Here is a 19,544-nt window from a genome sequence, read left to right on the forward strand (position 1 = left end):
TTACTAATTATTGTAGGATTCCTTTTCGGGTCCCTATAGATACCTCTGTACAGGTCTTCAGTAAACTGTTTCCACCTCTACTTTTCCTCTGATGAAAAATATGGAGAATAGATAATAGAACGCAACCAAGAACATACATGATTTGTTGCAATAACATTCACCTTAAGTGTGTGAACCTTGCCTTAAATATTAAATCCCATGTCTGGCTCTTTATGTATCTATACCTTAACCTGGTCATGAGTTTAAATATAATGGGGATATATACAAACATAAAGATGCAGTTCCACGCCTTGAGTTAAGGAAGCAGATTTTGACACAGAACAGCTCTTATAGAAATAAATCTGTTTGTCGTTGAAAGGCCGCCTTTCTCTATTTCTTTTTCCATTTTATTTCGGTCACACGGTTCAACCAACCTCCTCTCCCCCCCCCCCCAGTTGGGAAACGGCGGAGCTCCCTTACGTCACAACTTGAGCAACCCCAGGATTTCCCCCCCGTCCTTCTCTTTGAAAAAGCCCAGACAATCGGCTCCGCCCCTTGCCCCGCCCCCTTCTCTCCTTCCCTCCCTCCCCTCCCTTCCCACGCCGGCACGTGCTCACGGGGCCGCTCCCTCCCTCCGATTGGCCGCCGCCGCCTCGAGCTCGTCGCGGCCGGGCCAATGGCTTGGCTGTCCACGCGCCGCCTGCTTCCCGGTGGTTGGCCGGCCGGGCGCGATCACGCCGCCGGGCGAGAGCAGCCGTTGGGCCGGTCACGAGCCTGGCCGGGGATGGCGGCGGCGGCGGCGGCGGCGGCGAGGAAGAGGAGGAGGAGGATGAGGAAGGAGAGGCAGCGGCCTCCCGCGCCTGCCTCCCTCAGCGCTGCGCGGCCGAGACGGACCGGCGAGGCGCGCCATGACGACGACGACGACGGGGGCCGAAGGGGCCGGGGCGCCTCCTTCGACGACGGGCCTGGCCTTGGCCCTGCCGGCGGCGGCGGCCAGCGGGGCGGCGGGTTACTCGAGCGGCCAGACGGTGTCCGGCCGGGTGCTGTTGGAGCTGGCGGCGCCGCTGCCCCTCCGCGCCCTCCTCCTCGAGGCCACCGGGCGCGCCCGGGCCGCTTGGAGCGAAGGCCCCGCCGCCGCCGTCGTCGCCGCTCCCTCCTCAGCGCCTTCGCCTGCTCCGCCGGGCCCCTCCGCCTCGACGGCCTCTTCCGCTGGAGGAGCTCGGCTGGAGGCGGAGGTGGTCTATTTGGACCTCCGGCAGCGCCTGCTCGGGCGGGAGGAGCCCAGCCCGGCGGGTGAGGAACGAGAGAGGGAGGCCGGCAGGCCCTTCGGTTAAACTGCAGGGATTCTGAGGGGGGGGGGAAGTGAGGGCCGAGGGTGTGGTTTGGTTTCCAGGGGTTAAAAGTAAGGGGGGGAAATGAAGGAAAAGAGGGGGAGGGTCGTCACGAGTAGTCCCTGAAGAGAAAATGGGGGCTGGTATGGTTGGGGTCGTGAAGGATATTTTTTTTGGGGGGGGGACAAGGATCGTGAGGAAAAGTTAGGGAAATCCCTGTGGAAAAGTGGGTTTCGGGGGGGGGGGTTGAAGAGCTTCGCTTGTCCTGGGTTGGCAGGTAGAGGATATTTTGAGGGAGGGGTTGTCTATATGGCGATTTCGTGTTCAGGGGAATGGCCGGCCCTTTTTTTTATTATTTGCCATGGTGTTTTCTGAGGCAAAGGAATCATCATTTGTGGATTATGCGAAAGGAAAAAAAAAAGGGATGTTTACGCCGTCTCGTTCACCCACCACTGATGTTATATAAGGGGTGATGGAAACAAGGTGCAAGTCCTTTTCCTGGCCATTGATATTCAGATTATCATGTCTGGTGTCATTCCTGTCCTACTTTTCTTTTAAAAAAAGGCCCCAGGAATCTTGCCAGTGTTAACAATGATAGCATCTAGAAAACACAATGGAAATAGGCTGTGAACAGGCACTAGCAGGAGGAGCCACAAAGAAAGCATAATATTTATCACAGCCAGTGTAAGGGGTGGGTGGATCTGTCTTGAGGTGGGTGGAGAATGAACTGTTTATGGCATATCTACTTGTCTAGTTTGGTTTTCACACCTGTCTTGGAGCCATATTGTATTAGAAATTAGGAACAGGCTCCAAAAATGCATCTGTTAAGGCAGATCAACACTGAAAGCAAGAGTGGCATTTTAAAACTTACTGGATAGAGGGGGAAAATAGTCCCAAAATAATTTAATGGCTCTGAGAAAATAAGGAAAGAGATGCCCAGTGATTAGGTGGGAAGCTGAGCTGTGTTTTGAGAACAGATGGGTAAACCCCCTTGCCTTAAACCCAGGCTTGATGTTGGGAGAAAGGCCTGGGTTTAAGACAACAGATTGCTTAATGTGAGGTTGTGGAGAGAGAAAGGTAGAGGAGTAAAGTGTTTTTATGTACGGAAATCATTTCTTTCTTTTATAAAATCTTCTCGGACAAACAGTTTTGAAAAGCGGAAGCAATAGGAAAACCAACTAGAGTCAGTTGGCTTAGTGGCTAGATTGTGGCTTGGGAGGCCTGCATTCAAATCTATGCTTGGTAATGAAAACCACTGGGTTACTGGTCTGGAATCAGACACACTCTCAGCCTGACCCCACTTCAGAGTGTTGCTGCTAGATTAAATTTGGAAAAAAGAGAGAGCATTTTGGACGGAAAGTGGAATATAGATGTTTTAAATTGATGAGACAGTGTCTTGTTCAGAGTCTCTTTTGGAAAAAGATTTCAGTGTCCTAGGAGATGATTGTGGAACACAAATATCCATGTCTGGGTTGGAGAGTACTATAAAGTTGTGTTTCCTTTTCAAGAGAAAGGAGACGTAGGGTTGTAATTAGAGACAGATAGGTTAGGTGGAGGGGAGGAAGTGGCTGGAGCCAGGATGTGCAAATGGAAAAACAAGATGTGCTCATAGCAATTCATTGGTTCCTTCTTAATTGCCATGTGAATATATTAAATAGGGAGGATCAGTTTCTTAGGCAGTGCTAAGATATTGCATATGGGCTGAATGTCATTTGGTTTTTCCCTTTGGGGCACAACAATGGAGGAGGAACTCTCTGGCATTCAAAGTACAGCCTGCCTTTAACAAGGAAGAACAGACAGTTTGAGCATGTACCAAGGCAAGTAGAACAGGAAGGGTTTGTGCCTTCAGGACTGGAGGAACATGGGAAGCTATCTCTTTTTCTGAGTCAGAGCATTCTTTCATATTGTCAGAAATGGCTGGCAGTGACTCTCCAAGGTTTCAGGTAGTTTTTCTCCCTTACTTTTCTTCAGATGGTAGGGATTTAAACCTGTATAATGCAGGTTTAAATCTTAAACATGTAAAGCATAATGGGACCCCTTGTGACTTTTGTCCCACCCCTTGTATGTTGTATATAAGGTTCCCTCATATCCACGGTTTCAGACATCCACAGTAGATTATGGAACAGATTCCCCACAGATAAATGGGCCCTAGTGTACATGCTGTGTAACTGAGCTAAGTTCCCTCCCATTATGATGGGAGTGTTTGATTATAGGAGAGCTAGAATCAAGCCCTGGAATTTGCTTGATTTTTTTTTTTTTTTTTGCAGTGTCAGATATTCAAAGAAAGTTTTTAATCAAATCTTGATGAGTTGTGGCATGTGGCCAAACAGTTGTGTAATTTACTGCACCGATGCCTTAGAAACTAGACATGCTTAAGCCAAGTTGAGGCAATATCAGTAGTCAAACAGCTCTAAAATAGAGCTGTTTGGCAGCAGAAGCCAACCCTCCTAAGGTCATGTTCACAACATTTCAATTTCTCAAAGTGCCTATATATATTACTGCTGTGTGTGATAATTTATTGATAAAATCAGAGGATCTTAAAGAAATTGCTGAAGAGTCCTTCCTGCAAGGGCAACTGAATATCAGCAGAAGTCGTAAAGGTAATTGCCAAGTGTGAAATGCCACACTATCAACAATGTGTGCAAATAGTATCTCTTTTTTGCCATGTAGTCCTATTATGTGTGAAAAAGTGGACTTGTTCATGAAAGCTCACATTAAAGTATAGCTGCTGAACTTGAGTAATTTTGGATTTATTCTATAAGCCTGTTTTCTGACTTTAGCTTTTGCTCCATTCATTTAAAGACATAACAAGAATATTTTAGTCTGAACATTTGTGGATCAGAATACACTTTCTCAGTTACAAGGAGTACAAATGCAAGCCCTCTATATTATCACCATGGTGTTGAGCGTCATGTCTAGGGGAGATGCAGCTAACAAAACAAACTGACACAGGTGTGCTAACAGGGAATATCAAGCTAATTATTAACATACCCTAGCCAGAATGATAAGCTGTATGCCAGGTAGGCTTGGCTGTCTGAAGAGTACTGGCAGTCAAGGGAACCAAGTATTTTATATCCATGAGATTATGCCATAAGCACTTTGCATATATAAATAACAGTTGTTTGCAATATCTTATTTTTTATATATATTGCTCAGCGTTTGAGGAAAACACTGAGCACTATTCCCTATACTAACTTTTGTGTAGCTGTAGAACACTATTCACAAATACACATATTTCTCAGTGATAAACACTTTAGTTAACAAGTTTGACCTTAGATTTAATGGTTAAGCATCTATTGCAGTTACAAAGTTCAACATTTATTGTGTTCATTATATTGTTAATTTTATTTCATAGCAGTTCTATAAGAAATAGATTCCAAAGGACCAGGAGTGGTAATCTATCCTAGCAAAAGTACAGGTATCAGCATCCTATGACATTTTAAAGCCTGAGAAATTTATTTTGGCATAAGCCTTCATAGTTTATAGGCTGCTTCATTAGGCAAGTGTAATAGTACTGTTTTTCATTTTATGTATTATTATTAATGTTGACCACTCACAGAATTGTTTCTCATAATAGTAAGACAAGGGCCACACACTTGTTAGCATTATAGCAAAATACACTACTACTGAATTTCTGTTTTGACATTTAGGCGGTCTTTGGCAGTCACGTTAGCAGTTGAGTTCAGGGATCAGATTGTCTTTTGGTGAATGACATTGCAATGTATTAAAGGGATTGGCAAATGAAATCAGAAAGCCAGAGTGAACTCTCACACAGCATAGGCCCCTTTCAAACTTAAAGTGGTCCCACACTCTCTTGCACGTGATCACCAGATTCTGGACCTGCTTTATTACGTGTGAGAAAAGCTCTTAAGTTATCAACATCTATTTTGAAAGGGAACATGAATAATACCCATTCTAGACTACTAAAATTTCAGAACAGGATGGTTTTCCAGTCCTTGTGCAGAATATTGTATTTGGTTCCACAGTTCATTTTTATAGTAGTTATGATTTGTTAATGTATGTAATTTTAAATGCATGTTTTCTTTTTTTATATATATCTAGGTTGTGAGAGCTTAATCCTATTAGAAGCAGGAAAACATGAATTTCCATTCAGTTTTCAGCTCCCCCAACAGTAAGTGATATAATGTGGATTGAAATATTGAAGATTTTGATAAGTGTTTGTAGTAGTATTGAGGTCACATTTAAGTTAGCAGCCAACTGTGAATGGTAGATTATGTGTTATGCCCCAAACTGCACAAACTTAATTTTGTTTGGTTTTCATAAGAAAAATGACAAATACTCCTTAATCATTACTTGTGGAGACCTTTGGAATAAAAATGTTGGTGTTGTGGTTCTTCTCCTCCTATCCATAATGCCTGAATAAAGCAGGAGCTAATTGAAGCATGCATTTGTCACAGGAAAAGCAGAATGGAACGTGACAAAAATGATGGGTGATCCTGTGGTGAAGTTTCCTTTTGTGTTGTTTTATTCTCTTGTTCCTTCCCAACTATGACCTATAGAAATATGTGGGAAGGGTGATGTCAGAAGGCCATGTGAGCAGCTTGATCAGTTTTCCAGTTGGGGAATTGAAAGACAGAACTTCCAATGTAAATTAAACTGTTGTCAAATGTCATGCTTATAGAATCAAATATGCTTCGATGTACCAAATTATAGTGAAACTTACATGTACTTCATACATTTGAATGGGTTTTTGGAGTTTTCATTGTATCAGTCAAAGTATCTATAAGTCACTGTACTAGGGTACACAAGGTGTCTCGAAGCCCTATATACCTTGGACCTGAATACCTCTCAGTCTGCTATGAAAATAGCAAAAGGAACTGGTGCATCCACTGAAATATTCAGTCAAAACACAGGGACACAAGTTGTATTATGCTGGTATAAAATCCTGGTGGGCTTTTGGGCTATACAAATAAATGCTTGTAAGTAATATGCTAGATGTACCAATGGGAATTTCTTTGTCTTGTGGTCAGACCCTTGGCCACCTCTTTCACAGGAAAGTATGGAAGCATTCAGTACTGTGTGAAAGCAACTTTGGAAAGGCACATGGCTCCCAGTCAAACTGTGAAAAGAGAGTTCCAAGTTATCAGTCACATTGACGTTAACTCACCAGTTCTGCTGGTAAGATCAAATCTCACTGTGCTTTAACATGTGTTAATTCTTTCCTAAGTATCATCTGCAATATCGTCTGTCACTTGGCTGACTTTTCAGTTCGTCTCGTCTTGCCTCTAAACTTCATCTGTGAATAGGTTTGCATGAATTGCGAACAGTGTTTTGATTGATTTTTTTTTATATAAACAAGGTTGATTATATCCCTACAGACAGCCCTTATGTCCAAAGGTGGGAGAGGATTGACTTTCCTTTGTAAGACTTAATAACAACACTGCAGCTGAAACATCTTTATTCCATCAGAGCATGTGGATTTTTAGGGCTACAAAGTCCCTCCATTAAGAGTAGGCTGTAGAACAGTAGGTTATTGTAACCAGTTTGTCAATCCTAGCCTGTTTTTTTAATTTCCCGTCATTATACTACTTGCCCATAATATTTAGGTCTAAATGAATTTATTAGCTCCAAGTAGAACAGATCTATTTAATGTATTGCATCAGATGCCAAACAGTGGCCAGAGTCCTCTTAGTTACGCACACAGTTGTAATGCAAAAGCTTTACTTCTGAAGATGAATTGCCTCACATTAAGAAATCATTGTGGGCATTATCTCAGTGTGCAGTGTATAATACTGTCGACATTGATTTTGGCCAGAAAGTCAATACTTACATAAATCCGTTTGACCTAGTAGGTCTTTTCTTGGTGGTCCTAGCAATTGGATCTATGCTTTAAAGCAGTCATTCTCAATAGGGACCACAGACTGGAAGCAGTTCTTCATACACCACTTTATAGGGTTTGTTATGTCACTTAACAATCCTATATTTCTTTCATGTTGTTTATGGCCACAACATCAAAAGGGTTTTAAGACTGGCTGCTTTAAAGAAAAACAAATTATAAAAATCGAGCTAAATGAAAGGAACTGTCTTATGGCTTTGTCAGATAATAAATTTTAAAAATTGTTTATAGCCATCTTCTGTACAGACATTCAATAAGATAACAAAATATTGTAATCTACACCCCAACGATAGGGGATGTGAGTATTTGGAAAATGTATTGTATTTTTCACTATACTTAGTCTGTGAGAACAAAGGAAGGTGTAAAAAATGTATGGCCAGTATCACATAGGAGATACATCTATTTTCATAGATGGTTCCTCCTCAAAGATTGTAAATTTGTGCTGTAAGCCGCCTAGAGTGGTCAATATGACCAGATAGGCGGGGTATAAATGAAATAAATAAATGAATGAATGAATGAATGACCAAAAACCAAGACAAATTTGTAAATGACCAAAACCAAGTCACATTCATTTTGGCCAAGTCTCATTTCCTCCCCTCACCCATTTACAGTAAGGCTAGTTTGTGTTAACCGTATAGCCCATAATAATATAGTCAGGCTGTGTCTGGATTATAAGTTTTAATATGCCTATGTTCTCTCCCCATACCCACCACACACTTGATAGCATTATTTGGACCTAGTTAGAGTTCAGTTTACCCATTAGTCAGCCTCAGGTCAAGGAAAGAATAAGTATAAATAGATAGCAGAATCTTTTCCTTTCCAAAACATACCACATAGAGTGAAAAAAAGCAATAGGAATAGACTTCTAGGGAATCTTCTCTCTCCTTTCTGCGGAAGATTTTTGAAAATGCATGTGCAGAGAGAAGGGTTTTAAAGGGGAGTTTAATACTATCCCTGTTAGTATTTTGGTCTAACAGGGATTTTTCCTGAATCTTAAATTTCCATTGGTCTGGTTTTATGCTTTAAAATGAATTTGTGTTACAAATATTTATTACCAGTAGTTATCTTCTTTGAGTATTTCCCTTTGTTCTGGTGTTGTAAACAAGTATAGCTTTAGATGAACCAATGCTTCTCTCTGTAGTGGAAAATAAAAACAGGACATTGTAATTTGTGGAATGAAGTAAAAAAATTCTGCTTTACGTAAGAAACCTTCCATTGTGTAAATGGAAATGCTAAGTTGGAAAAATAAATTAGATTTATTTAGATAATTAGATAAAATGGATTAATAAACTCTTGGGAGTTAGCAGAGATTGTATCTCTTCCCATCATGGAAAATGGAGAGACCTTTTTTCAGCCAAGAGAGTTACTATTGCTTTTCACCTCAGCAAAGTGAGTTGCTTGCTTCAGTGGGTTGCTGTCATGTAGTGCATCATTAGCAAATATCTACAGTTGGTGGCAGCAACCAGAATGTAGGTTATTGCACAGGTTACTTTGCACACCTGGCTAATAATGCCATTTGATTAATTGCAATTGAGATGAACATCTGACTGGTATACTTGAATTCCTAACCCAGGATTGCTAACCTAGTTACTACCTCAGAGGGCAATAATACCTTTGCAATTGCCAGGTGTAGACACCTGTTACTGACAAATGGAGTAGAAAGAGGACTGGGGTGGATTTCTTCCTTAGAGAATACCTGTCACTTTGAAACACTCTGAGACTTTTCATGTCTGGTGTAGAACTATAAGTTACTTGGAGTGTGTGCCACATGGGCAGATGTACTTGTTTTTCCTTCCATGCTTTTCCACAGTATGCTACCAAAGTATTTCATTGTGTTCTCTTCTGCATCTTGTTTGATAAGTTCAACAGTCATAGGTGAATTGCTATGCTTGCAGTTTTGAAACACATTAATTTTTCTTTTGTTTATTTCTTTTTTGTTTTTATTTGTCTTTTCTTTTTGCAGAGCCCTGTAAGGCAATGCCAGGAGAAGATGGTTGGGTGTTGGTTTTTCACTTCTGGCCCTGTTTGTTTGAGTGCCAAAATTGAGAGGAAAGGTTATTGTAATGGTGAGTACGTTATCTTCAATTTATTAAATTCAGAAAGAAACTAGAAACAAAGTTTGAATGCATTGCCCCATTCTTCTGTTTTCTAAGATAATAAGAATGAGGAGTGACAGATTTTTTGCAAGAAGGGATTGACAAATGGCAGGAGTGGTGCATAGTTCATCCCATACATACTGTTTCTGTTTATGGTCTCTCTGGATCACACATACGAGTTCTGTGTATGTGGAACCGTTAGGGGTAGCTGTTTTAGGAGAAGTAAACCACACCCCCTTCAAGAAACGCCCTTCTTTTCCCCAGTTATATTTTGTCTGCCACAGAAGTAGTACTTTGTACTTTTTGTCTCATGAGGTTTTTGTGTTTGTGTTCTGGGTTTGTTTTTTTGTTTGTTTTTTGCTTTTGAATATTTCCTTCAGGGCCCCCCCCTCCTTTTCTCTCTTTCTCCATTTTATTTTTTAGTTCATTGTTTTTATTCTGCAAGTGTTTTATTTTTCTTTGGATCGTGGCGCCCCTAACGCCTTCTTCAAATATAATGCAGAGTGTGGGTTTAAACATCCCTCAAGGCAGCAGACATAGGAAGAACCTAATCTGCAGTGATTGGTTGAAGTCTCTTTTTGAGAAAGAACTATACTATCTCATGAGGAGTACACAAAGATATAAGCATATGTGAGCAAGTTCCTCTTTGACCAGTATCTCAGGACCTAATTCTAAACTGATAACAGAAGCCTCTTCTTGCTTCATATTTATTTGAACACAAGTGTCTAATCAACTACAACTTGAAACTGTCTCGAATCCCAGTCCCTTCTAACATTCCCATCGGTTAATGTCTTCTCTTTCCAGGGAGGACAGTTTGACAAAGTAGAAGTGTCCCACCAGATGGTCTCACCCTTCAGGTGTTGGCCCTCTCCTGGTGTCCCTGATACAGGCTCCCACAACAGGGATGTTGAGCCAATTCCCCATTCCTCTTCTTGAAGGGATCCTGATAGGTGGTCAAGGTTTCCATTTGCAGGTGGTGTACTTCCAAGCTTCCGTCTGAGCAAGTGTCCATTGAGCTGCACAGGAAACAAGTATCCCTTGTTACTGATAAATAAATGAGTCTTACAAACACATGCTCTGTTGGTAAGAGTGTGGTTCTGGTGCAGAGGACCATTGACTTCCTCTGGCTTTGGTCCACTTTTCAACAGAAGCACCAGTTCCCTGGGAGATGTATTTTTTCCTAAGAAATGTGTTTTTCTGTCCATTTCTCTGCTTGTGAAAGTAGCGGCCAGTGCAGTATTAATCTGGATGGTACAGGTTCCATCTTCATTTGTAGCTTGTTTTGTAGAATATTACAAGCTCTAATCTCAAATACTTTATAGCCTAGCTGCAACATGTATATTGGCAAAGCAATGTAGAAGGCATATTTCACAAAAAAAACAAAAACAAAAAAGCTGTTTTGGCTTGGCTTGGTTTGGTTCTCACGAATCAGCACAACTATTTCTTGTTTTTAATAAAAACAGTTATTTATTCCATTTATACCCTGCCTGTCTGGTCATTGCGACCACTCTAGGTGGCTTACAACACAAAATATAAAACAAAATATATATATAACATAGTTTACATAATTAGAAAAATTTTTCCAAGATGGAAAGAAAGACAAAATAAATCAACAAAAAAAGGGGGAGGAAAATTAGGAATTAACTGGGGGGCGGGGGGGGAAGGAACATTAGCGTAACTGATTGCAAAGACAAGAAATAAATATGTTTTGCTTCAAGTTATTGAGTAGTGTCTTCAGATATGCCACCACGTTTAATAATATGCTAATTCACTCTTTCTGAATATCTTTGGTCTTTTTTAGGTGAAGCTATACCAATTTATGCAGAAATTGAAAATTGTTCCTCTCGTTTAATTGTTCCAAAAGCTGCCATTTTTCAAACACAGACTTACCTTGCTAGTGGAAAGACAAAAACATTTCGGCAGATGGTTGCCAACGTGCGAGGAAATCACGTTGCTTCTGGAAGCACAGATACATGGAATGGGAAAACTTTAAAAATTCCACCTGTAACCCCATCTATCCTTGACTGCTGTATTATTAGAGTTGACTATTCTTTAGCTGTGAGTATGGCTTTTCCATGTTTAACTTAATTTAGATTAATGTTTTGTGTCTTGTTCCATGATGTAGATCTGTTAGGTTTTCACAGAAATTGGTGTCCTTATTCTTGTAACCTTTACAGTGCTAGGTAAGAGAACGCAGTTCAAAGATAAAATTAGCTGTTTCATAGTAGGCCTAGCTCTATCCAAATTATTTGACAAGTCTAAATCTTTCTGAAAATCCAGTACTTTTCACTTGTAGTTTCTGCTAATGGCATACTTGGCTGAAATTTAAGTGTGGGTAGCAGTCCAGAGGCTAATAAGTAGACAAGTAGAGGATCAAAATGACTTTTAGATTGCCCAACTAGTTCTATACAAACAGGAAGATAATGATTGAAATGTAAGATAAATAAGGGTTTGCAAAACAAGCTAGAAGGCCCCAAACTATATCTTTGGAAAATGTAGTCTTGTATTCTATTTTATTTTATTGGTTGGTTGATCGATTGATTTGATTTGATTTGATTTGTATCCCACCCATCTGGTCTATACGACCACTCTGAATGGCTGGGGTTCATGGGAATGTCTGAGCTTTACAGTTGACAAGTTGGAAAAATTGATAGTAGTGATTCTGGTTCCTTTCCAACATACTATGAAATACTATCTCATTACAGGTGTACATTCATATTCCTGGTGCTAAAAAGTTGATGCTTGAACTGCCTCTGGTGATTGGCACAATTCCATGTACTGCATTTTCCAGCACAAATTCAAGCCTTGCCAGCCAGTTCAATATGGATATGAGCTGGCTGGCACTGACAATGCCAGAGCATCCAGAAGGTACTAATTTGCATTTTGTTTTTATTTGGCTGGATTTTTCATTTAGAGTTGCGGAAACAGCTATGTAAATTTAGGGAAAGCAACAAAACTGTCAAAAAATGGAAGCCAATTTAGCAAGTAGATTGTTGAACTTGGATTGGGGAAAGCTGGCATAAATTGTGAAGCTGTGTTTTACCTTGAACTGTTGCTGTGTCTTTCAGTCAACTCGTATAGGGTAATTCTGAAAAGAAAATGCTGTCTCATCTTTGAAAAAAGAGGAGATACAACTATAATGAAGACACATCATGAAATTCTTCTATGTTACTTTGCATATATTGTACTAAAAACTGCAGTCTTTGACCCTGTGTATTTCTTAAGACTCCAATGATCATTTCTCTGATTTGAATTATCATTTATTGTTGATCAGGTGTAGGAATAGCTTTATATGTAAAGTGAACTCAAGGAAGTAATCACTGAACTGGCTTGGTTGAATTTTTTTGTTCTATTTTTTTTCCCTAGCCCCACCCAATTATGCTGATGTCGTATCAGAGGAAGAATTCTCAAGACACGTCACTGCATTCCCACAGGCAATTGACTGTGACGAACAGTTATGTTGTCCTCTGCTTACCTACATACAAGAATTCCGGTTTCAGCCACCTCCTCTCTATTCAGAGGTAAATTATGCTATTTAGAGCAACTTCTAAAACTTAAAAAAGAAAAGTATACATGAATTTCAGCATCCCAATAATTAAGTGTATTTCTTTCCTCCGCAGATTGATCCACATCCTAGTGAGGTAGAAGACAATCAACCAGTTTCATTCAGGGTGTAAGGATAGTTCTGAAGAATCTGAATCTTCCACAAACAGAATATCTTGATTTTGGTTTTCTACCGCCTACGCTGATAGTAAAGCCACTTTAAAAGCACTTTGTTGCATAAATTTGCAACAGACAGATGTCAGGTCAATCTGACGTTTTCAGTCCGTATAAGTTGTGCCTCCTTGTGGATAGGGGATTGATGGAAGAGAGCCCTGTGAATTAGTCTGCACAGAAGAAGCCATGAGAAGAATTGTCAGATAAAGTGCCCCCTCCTTCTTATTGGAATATGTCTAAGAAGCAGGCATCAATATTGGTGGCCATAGTGCAAGATGGAAGGAATCGTGTGGAGGATACATCAGAGAGCTTTGAAAACGGAGCTGAATTGGGAAGATAAAACAATTCGGTCATGTCCGAATGGTTAAAAGACACTCTGTTGATTTCCAAATAACTCCATTCCTTTTGCCATTCCTTACTCAGTTCCACTTCAGTAATTGCCCCATTGACATAAACCATGTGGTTGACAGCTAAACTTCACCCTGAGGGGTATGCAACATCCCTGTTATCAAGGTGCATGCTTTCGCCACTAGAAATGTTAGGAATCTTATCTCAGTAGTGACGCTGGAACTTGTAGCTTCCTTGCCAATCACCTTTTTCTTTGGCAGTTTTTCTTAAGTTCCAAAAAGGGAACTGCATCTCTTTCTAACAATTCTAAACATTCATACGTTTCTGAATATTAAGCAAGGCGTAACATGGCGATAAAGGGAGCAGTCAAATTTTAACAACTTGAGACACTGTTGCCAAAGCACACACACCCTACTGGGATGAAATTGGACAGGATGCTTTAGTTCTATGTTGGAATGTATAGATGGAATTATGAAAAAAGTTCATTGACAGCAGTGGGTTTGTGGATTTAACATCCTTAAAAAGAAAAAAAAAACTACCTCTCTTTTGACTGTGGGAGCTGAGACCAAACAATAATTCTTTAGAGTTTCTACCTGTGCCCATTTAATTTCTTGTAATTAGTCAAATGCCAAGAAGCAGAATAGTCCAGCTTTAAATACAGTTTTTCAATAACAATGGGGAATTGTTATTGGGAATCCGTAACAATGGAGAATCATAATATTACAAGATGATTATTCTAAAAAAATTGAGAGTCTCTTTAACGTAAAAACAAAGAGGGTCTCCTGTCAACTTAAAGACTAATAAATGAATTATAGAATGAATTTCTTGGGCTATAACCACTTCATCAGATGCATAGAGTAGTTCTGGAAAACATCTGACATCTGTACGTACATTTAGCGTGGGATTACCCTGTATATTAGAGGTGTGCAGAGTTGTGTTTTTGGACTACAGCTCCTAGAATTTCACTAGTCAGTATGTGGATTGTAGTCCAAAACTACATCTAATATATATCCACCTCAAATCCTGGATAACATTTCATGTCTGACAAAGTGGGCCATAGTCCAGAAGTAATCATGCTATAAATAAATTAGTTGGTCTTCAAGGTGCCAATGTCACTTATTTGGTGACTAACAAGCTACATGGAATTTAAACTGCTGTGCTTCTCCGGAGTAGTCGGAGTTATTTTTATCAGTCTTTGAGACGGACTTAAATTTTATTTTGGTGCAATATTTGTTTCTCAGGTCTTTTAAAACAGCGAGTTTGAATACTAATGGCTGCTTTACAGATGGCAGAAAACCTTGGTTGGATGGGCTTCTGGGCTTTTAAAAAAATTTTTGCATGAGTAAAAGTAATTGTTTTGAATTAAAAAAAATTCAGTTGTAGACTGTCCTTGGCATCTGCATGGTGCTGCTACTCCTTTTTCCTCCTGATCACTCCTTAAAACCTTTACAGTGGAGCCTTGAAAAACAGCCCCCCCACCTATCCTTCACCTGCTGTAACTAATCTAGAGTTCATGTAACTGAAATGCATGTGCTGCTTTAATTATGTCTGCTTCCACGTAACTCCTTTTTCCTCTGTTGTACTTTTGTACTATTGCCTGATAGATTGTAAGCCCTGTGGGCAGGGACCTAATTACTTCTATAGTTTAAGATGCCATATACATCGCTGGTGCTATGGAAGCAGTAGTTTGGATCCAGATTTCAGCTTATACAACTGGGCTGGTAGAAGTAAACTTCTTTACCCCATCCTTCCCTCAGCGGCCTCACAAGCTCTCAGGAAATGCTAGGTTTCTGCTCACTACCATCACCACCCACCACCACATTAGGTAGAGACACTTATTTTTTCATTTATCAAAGATTATTTTGCAGCAGACATCTTGTTAAAGAAAAGGGATGCTGCTGAAACAGCTCCTGATACTCACATGTTTTTAAAGTTTATACTTCTGTTAAAACTTTTTTTAAATATATGAAGTTGCTGCCTCTTGTAATCAGGGACACAACTGGGAATTTAAAGGCTTTGGTTTATTTTAATATGAACAGAATACATTGATCAAACACTGATGCTCTAATGGTTAGCCACAGATCTGATGTGTAAGGATGCCCTTGACTGCTTTACTGTCTGTCTCAGAAGTAGATTGAAAGTTCAGTCTTGCTCATGTCTGTTGAGACGCAAGTCTTGTTGACTTTAGTAGAGTATATGCCAAGTGAAGGATGTATGGGATTTCAGAATTTTTGCTGTTTCCTTATGAAGAAGTCTTTCTCAGTGATGATAGTGTTAGCATTTCATCTTGAGACACAGATATTTTTTCAAGGTGCACAATTTGTTCGAACTCTGTATTCATGGAGTCTCATGATAACGGAATTCAGTCTTGTAGAGGCTGATCAGTGATTGCTCTTTTGAGCAATGGAGAGGTGAGATAGAAAGGGTTTCCTATGTAGTGACGTCCTGTGCTTAAAGCAGCTTCAGCCTATGAAGAAAATGTAGGATGTTGAGTATTTTAGAAAATGGAGAACATGTGTTTGCAAGTAGAATGGGTGGAGTGGAGAGAAAGCGTATTTGTCCACGGACAGCCATTAATACACAGTTTCAGGCCTCTCTCAAACTGGATTGCCGCCAACATCATAAGTAGCAGGAGTTCCTCCTGGCATTTATATCATGTCTGCTGAAGGCCTACGCATATGTCTGTTACTCTACCCACCAGGGTAGAATTTGAAGAAGCTGTGCTGAGAGGTCATGGTGTACAGAGGTTATTTGTTGCCGAAAAGGAGATAGAAGTTGGCAGAGGTGGGTGGGCTGGTTTTCTTTGTTTTTTTCAACAGGACCCTATGTTTTTTGCACAAAACAACTGAGTCTACATTGGTGCCATTTTTCTCACCAACTACTTTCGGATGGCATAAACTAATTACTAGATTCAGTAGCTGTTAGTCAAGTGTAATTAGGGCAGGAAAGTGCACTTAAAGCTTCCTGGTGTGTGCCCCATTTCCTTTTTTAAAAATGTATCTGAAAAAGAGAATGCTTGAACCAAATTCATGTTGCAGCCTGTTTGGGGAAATACATTTGTCTTAAAATATTGAATAATATCTCCAGTGCTTGTTTTAAGAAAAAATGCCTATAAAAGTAATAATAATTGCAGGATATTCCTATGAAGGGAACAAAATATTCTCCTTATTAGCTCCTTATTACTTGAAAAGCAATAATGTGGCTGTATAACATGCATGTCTTAGAATACTAAATGAGTGGTAACTTAGGTGCTTATGATGACTGACTGCAATACCAATAAGAGCTCACTGTTGGTATCGTGGTCCTATAACAAGAGCATGCATCAGTGCAAAGGATCAAAAGACACTGCTCTTTTGTTTTTATCTTAGCAGCACATACTGGATTACTTGCAAATGCACTGTGGCCTTAGATCAGTTGGAAAAAAAAAAGAGAACTGTCTTAGGAAGCATGTTTTGTCTTCCTAAGAGACTTGCTTTAGACTGAGAAAGCAAAGCTCTGCGTCCAGTCCTGGAGGGCAGAATTTACTGCTATGTCATGTATATTGCACAAATTAATAATGCAGGGGTTTATGTTTTTTTTCCCTCTCAACTACTGTAAAACAGTTTAAAGACCAACAGAAATGCTAAATGATTGTATTTTGTATTAAAAGTATGAACCCTGTGGGTTCCGTTTCATAATAAATACATAAAACCACCTACTTGTCTTGGGGTTGTAGATTTTTTTTCTTTTAATAGTGTCTGGGGACCCTGGGTGAACTTCCAGGGGTCTTGCCACTGAAAGCCCTTCACAATTCAGGGTCAAAGTGTCTTAAGGATCAGCATTATCCTCATACAACTCACCATACTTGAGGGTTAGAGGTTCTTTTCTGGATTCTTCCTATCTTCTTCTGAAAATGGGGAAAGGGCATTTTCAGTCGTGTATGGAGAACTTTCTTTCCCAGGTAATACAAGAAAATACATTACACTTCATAAAGGCTCTCAGATTTATTACAGGGCAAGTTTCCTGTAGGTTGATGCTTTGAAGTGTCCTCCTAAGTTGTCACCTAGTTATAAAGAAAAGTATGAAGAAAAGTGTAATGCAGGAAATACACTGGTAATTGCATGGAGGTGTACACAATGAAACAAGTAGACTGTCCGTCATTTGTTATTAATGCCATTCTGAGCAAGTTATCTTTCCCTTTGTTCCTTTTTCTTATCTTTTTTTCCCCCTTGTTGGATTAGTATAAAATCAATTTAAAATATTTAAGATATGTGTAATGGAGAGGACTCAAGTCAAAGAGAGCTTCTGCCATAATCTCTTCGGTGCCCAGAGACTTCCATGTTGGAACACACTTAGAAATTTACCCCACTGGAAATAGGCCATCTCCTTTTCATCTTTCTTTCACCAAGCCAAAAACTTAAGTTTTTGCTCTGCTTTGCTTTTCTCTGTTTTCTGCCATTTTCATGGGTTACTTTTATCTGTTAAAAAAACATTTTCAGTAGTTTGACATCACCATCCTTTTAACTGACTGAAGAATATAACATCTTGATCATTGAATGCTACTTCTTTGTAAAGAAAGTCGATGTCTTTCAACCCCCTCCACTGTTAATCAAATGGATAGAAACTGTTCCACAGAAGAGCTAAACTCGTATGTCTTGATGTGGTTTGGCCAGAAAAGCTGAACTAGGTATCTGGCTACACAGCCAAACATTGAGAGTTTGATTCCCACTGTACATCCTAGAAGAGCCAGCCTGTGTGGCCTTGGGGAAGCTTCACATTCCCAGGGTTCATCTTGAAGAAGGGAATAGTCAACTACTTCTGAGTATTCTCTACTGAGAAAACCCTGAAAATGGTCACCATAACTCAGAATTGACTGGATGGCACATTTTTATTATTATTATTGGCATGAGAAAACCACAATAAATCCTGCCCAATGATCTGTATTGTGCTGATGTGTTTGTTTTCAAGACCTGGATGGCAATCAAAAAGCATTAAACAGTTGGCAGAAATTGATTTACTCAATTTCCCACAAAAATATGCTGTGTTTCATTTAAAGTGTCCTGTTAACTTTGACTTGCATTTTAATGCACGCGCTGCAAAAGATTGCTCAGTTGAACTGCTCTGAGTTGCACATCAGTGTTGTTACAAAAGACAGTGTCTCCTTTCTAGTTGGTTTTGGGTGGTTCCAGGAGAAGTAAAATATCTTTCAACTTCTTTTTCATGCAGGAAGAGCACTAGACCTGAATAATACTTTGGGGTCCGCTTCTCATAACAAATGATGTAGACTGGGAAGGAAGAATTGTGGGATCCATTTAGAAAGTGCCTGGTTGAGGAAAGGTGGTGTAGGGAATATTAAGTTAGATGAAAGAAAAATAGCTGCATTGAATCCTGCCTAATGTAGACCCTAGTAGTTAAGATATCAGCAGCCTATCACATATTGTGTGTTGACTTGGACAATTTTTTCTCCCAAACCTGACATGCAAGACTGATTAAGGAGAGAAATGCTGAAACACCCCTGTGAACCTCGGTCTCTTACTAAAAACAATCCACTTGAAAATACATTTATTTACTCTGACTATTGAAACTCTGCTTAATTGTACTTTGGCAAAGCTGTAATAATACTGAGTTGTCCCAGAGTGGCTTCAGAGAAGAATAAAAGGTGGTATTAACAGAGCACAGCAGTCCAAACAGGGGCTTGAGAATGTTTTAGCAGTGGAAAACCCCATTACATAATGGTTTAAAAATGAACTGGTAGTAAAGGCTATTTCATACTCTTGGTTTTTTTAAAAAATCTGAATTAATATACATCCCAGCAAAAACATGAAGAGCAAATCCATGAAAACGGGAGCACGGAAGCTTTTCCCTTCTGTGGGATGGCTTCGTTAGATGTATTTCTGCATGAGCAATGCTCTGTATGTGTGGTGGCTTTCCATGCAACTCTGAGCACTGGAAAAACAAAAGTAAACCTACAAGATTCTAATAATAATGTTAGAATTGGCCACTTCATAGGCAGATACCAAGTCATATTGCTTTAGCTCTCCATCCCCTCCAAATCTTTAGCTGCTTGGAGAAGCATGCTATTTCTGAACTGGAGATTGCTGCACCAAGCCACAACATTTTGCTTAGCTAGGAAGTGCCTGATGGGTCTGTGCCAGCGCTGGATGCCCGTTTCCCAGGGTTAAGTGCCCAAGCTGCAATGTCAATTGGCATGCTTTCATCCCGGCTAACACATTCCTC

At 40.0% G+C, this 19,544-nt stretch overlaps 1 protein-coding gene across 2 annotated transcripts; it reads left to right on the plus strand.

Moving 5' to 3' along the window:
- Positions 1 to 743: 743 nt before the first annotated feature.
- On the plus strand, positions 744 to 17,021 carry ARRDC4 (arrestin domain containing 4). Of its 2 annotated transcripts, none has more exons than XM_072982267.2 (8): positions 744 to 1,272; positions 5,373 to 5,442; positions 6,302 to 6,449; positions 9,131 to 9,233; positions 11,065 to 11,321; positions 11,969 to 12,131; positions 12,630 to 12,784; positions 12,884 to 17,021. In XM_072982267.2, the coding sequence occupies exons 1-8, from the start codon at positions 888 to 890 to the stop codon at positions 12,938 to 12,940; spliced, it is 1,338 nt and encodes a 445-aa protein (XP_072838368.2). In that variant the 5' UTR covers positions 744 to 887; the 3' UTR covers positions 12,941 to 17,021. The 2 variants fall into 2 exon arrangements, with proteins under 2 accessions (XP_072838368.2, XP_072838369.2); XM_072982268.2 differs by lacking the exon at positions 744 to 1,272 and adding an exon at positions 3,301 to 3,910.
- Positions 17,022 to 19,544: the final 2,523 nt, after the last annotated feature.

Source organism: Pogona vitticeps, chromosome 12 (genome assembly GCF_051106095.1).
Source record: "Pogona vitticeps strain Pit_001003342236 chromosome 12, PviZW2.1, whole genome shotgun sequence".
Lineage (NCBI taxonomy): Eukaryota > Metazoa > Chordata > Lepidosauria > Squamata > Agamidae > Pogona > Pogona vitticeps.

Coding starts and splice junctions, on each gene's coding strand:
- ARRDC4 (XM_072982267.2), top strand. CDS start 888: ATGACGACGACGACGACGGGGGCCGAAGGGGCCGGGGCGCCTCCTTCG. Junction 1,273..5,372: donor GGAGGAGCCCAGCCCGGCGG/GTGAGGAACGAG, acceptor ATATATATCTAG/GTTGTGAGAGCTTAATCCTA. Junction 6,450..9,130: donor TTAACTCACCAGTTCTGCTG/GTAAGATCAAAT, acceptor TTCTTTTTGCAG/AGCCCTGTAAGGCAATGCCA.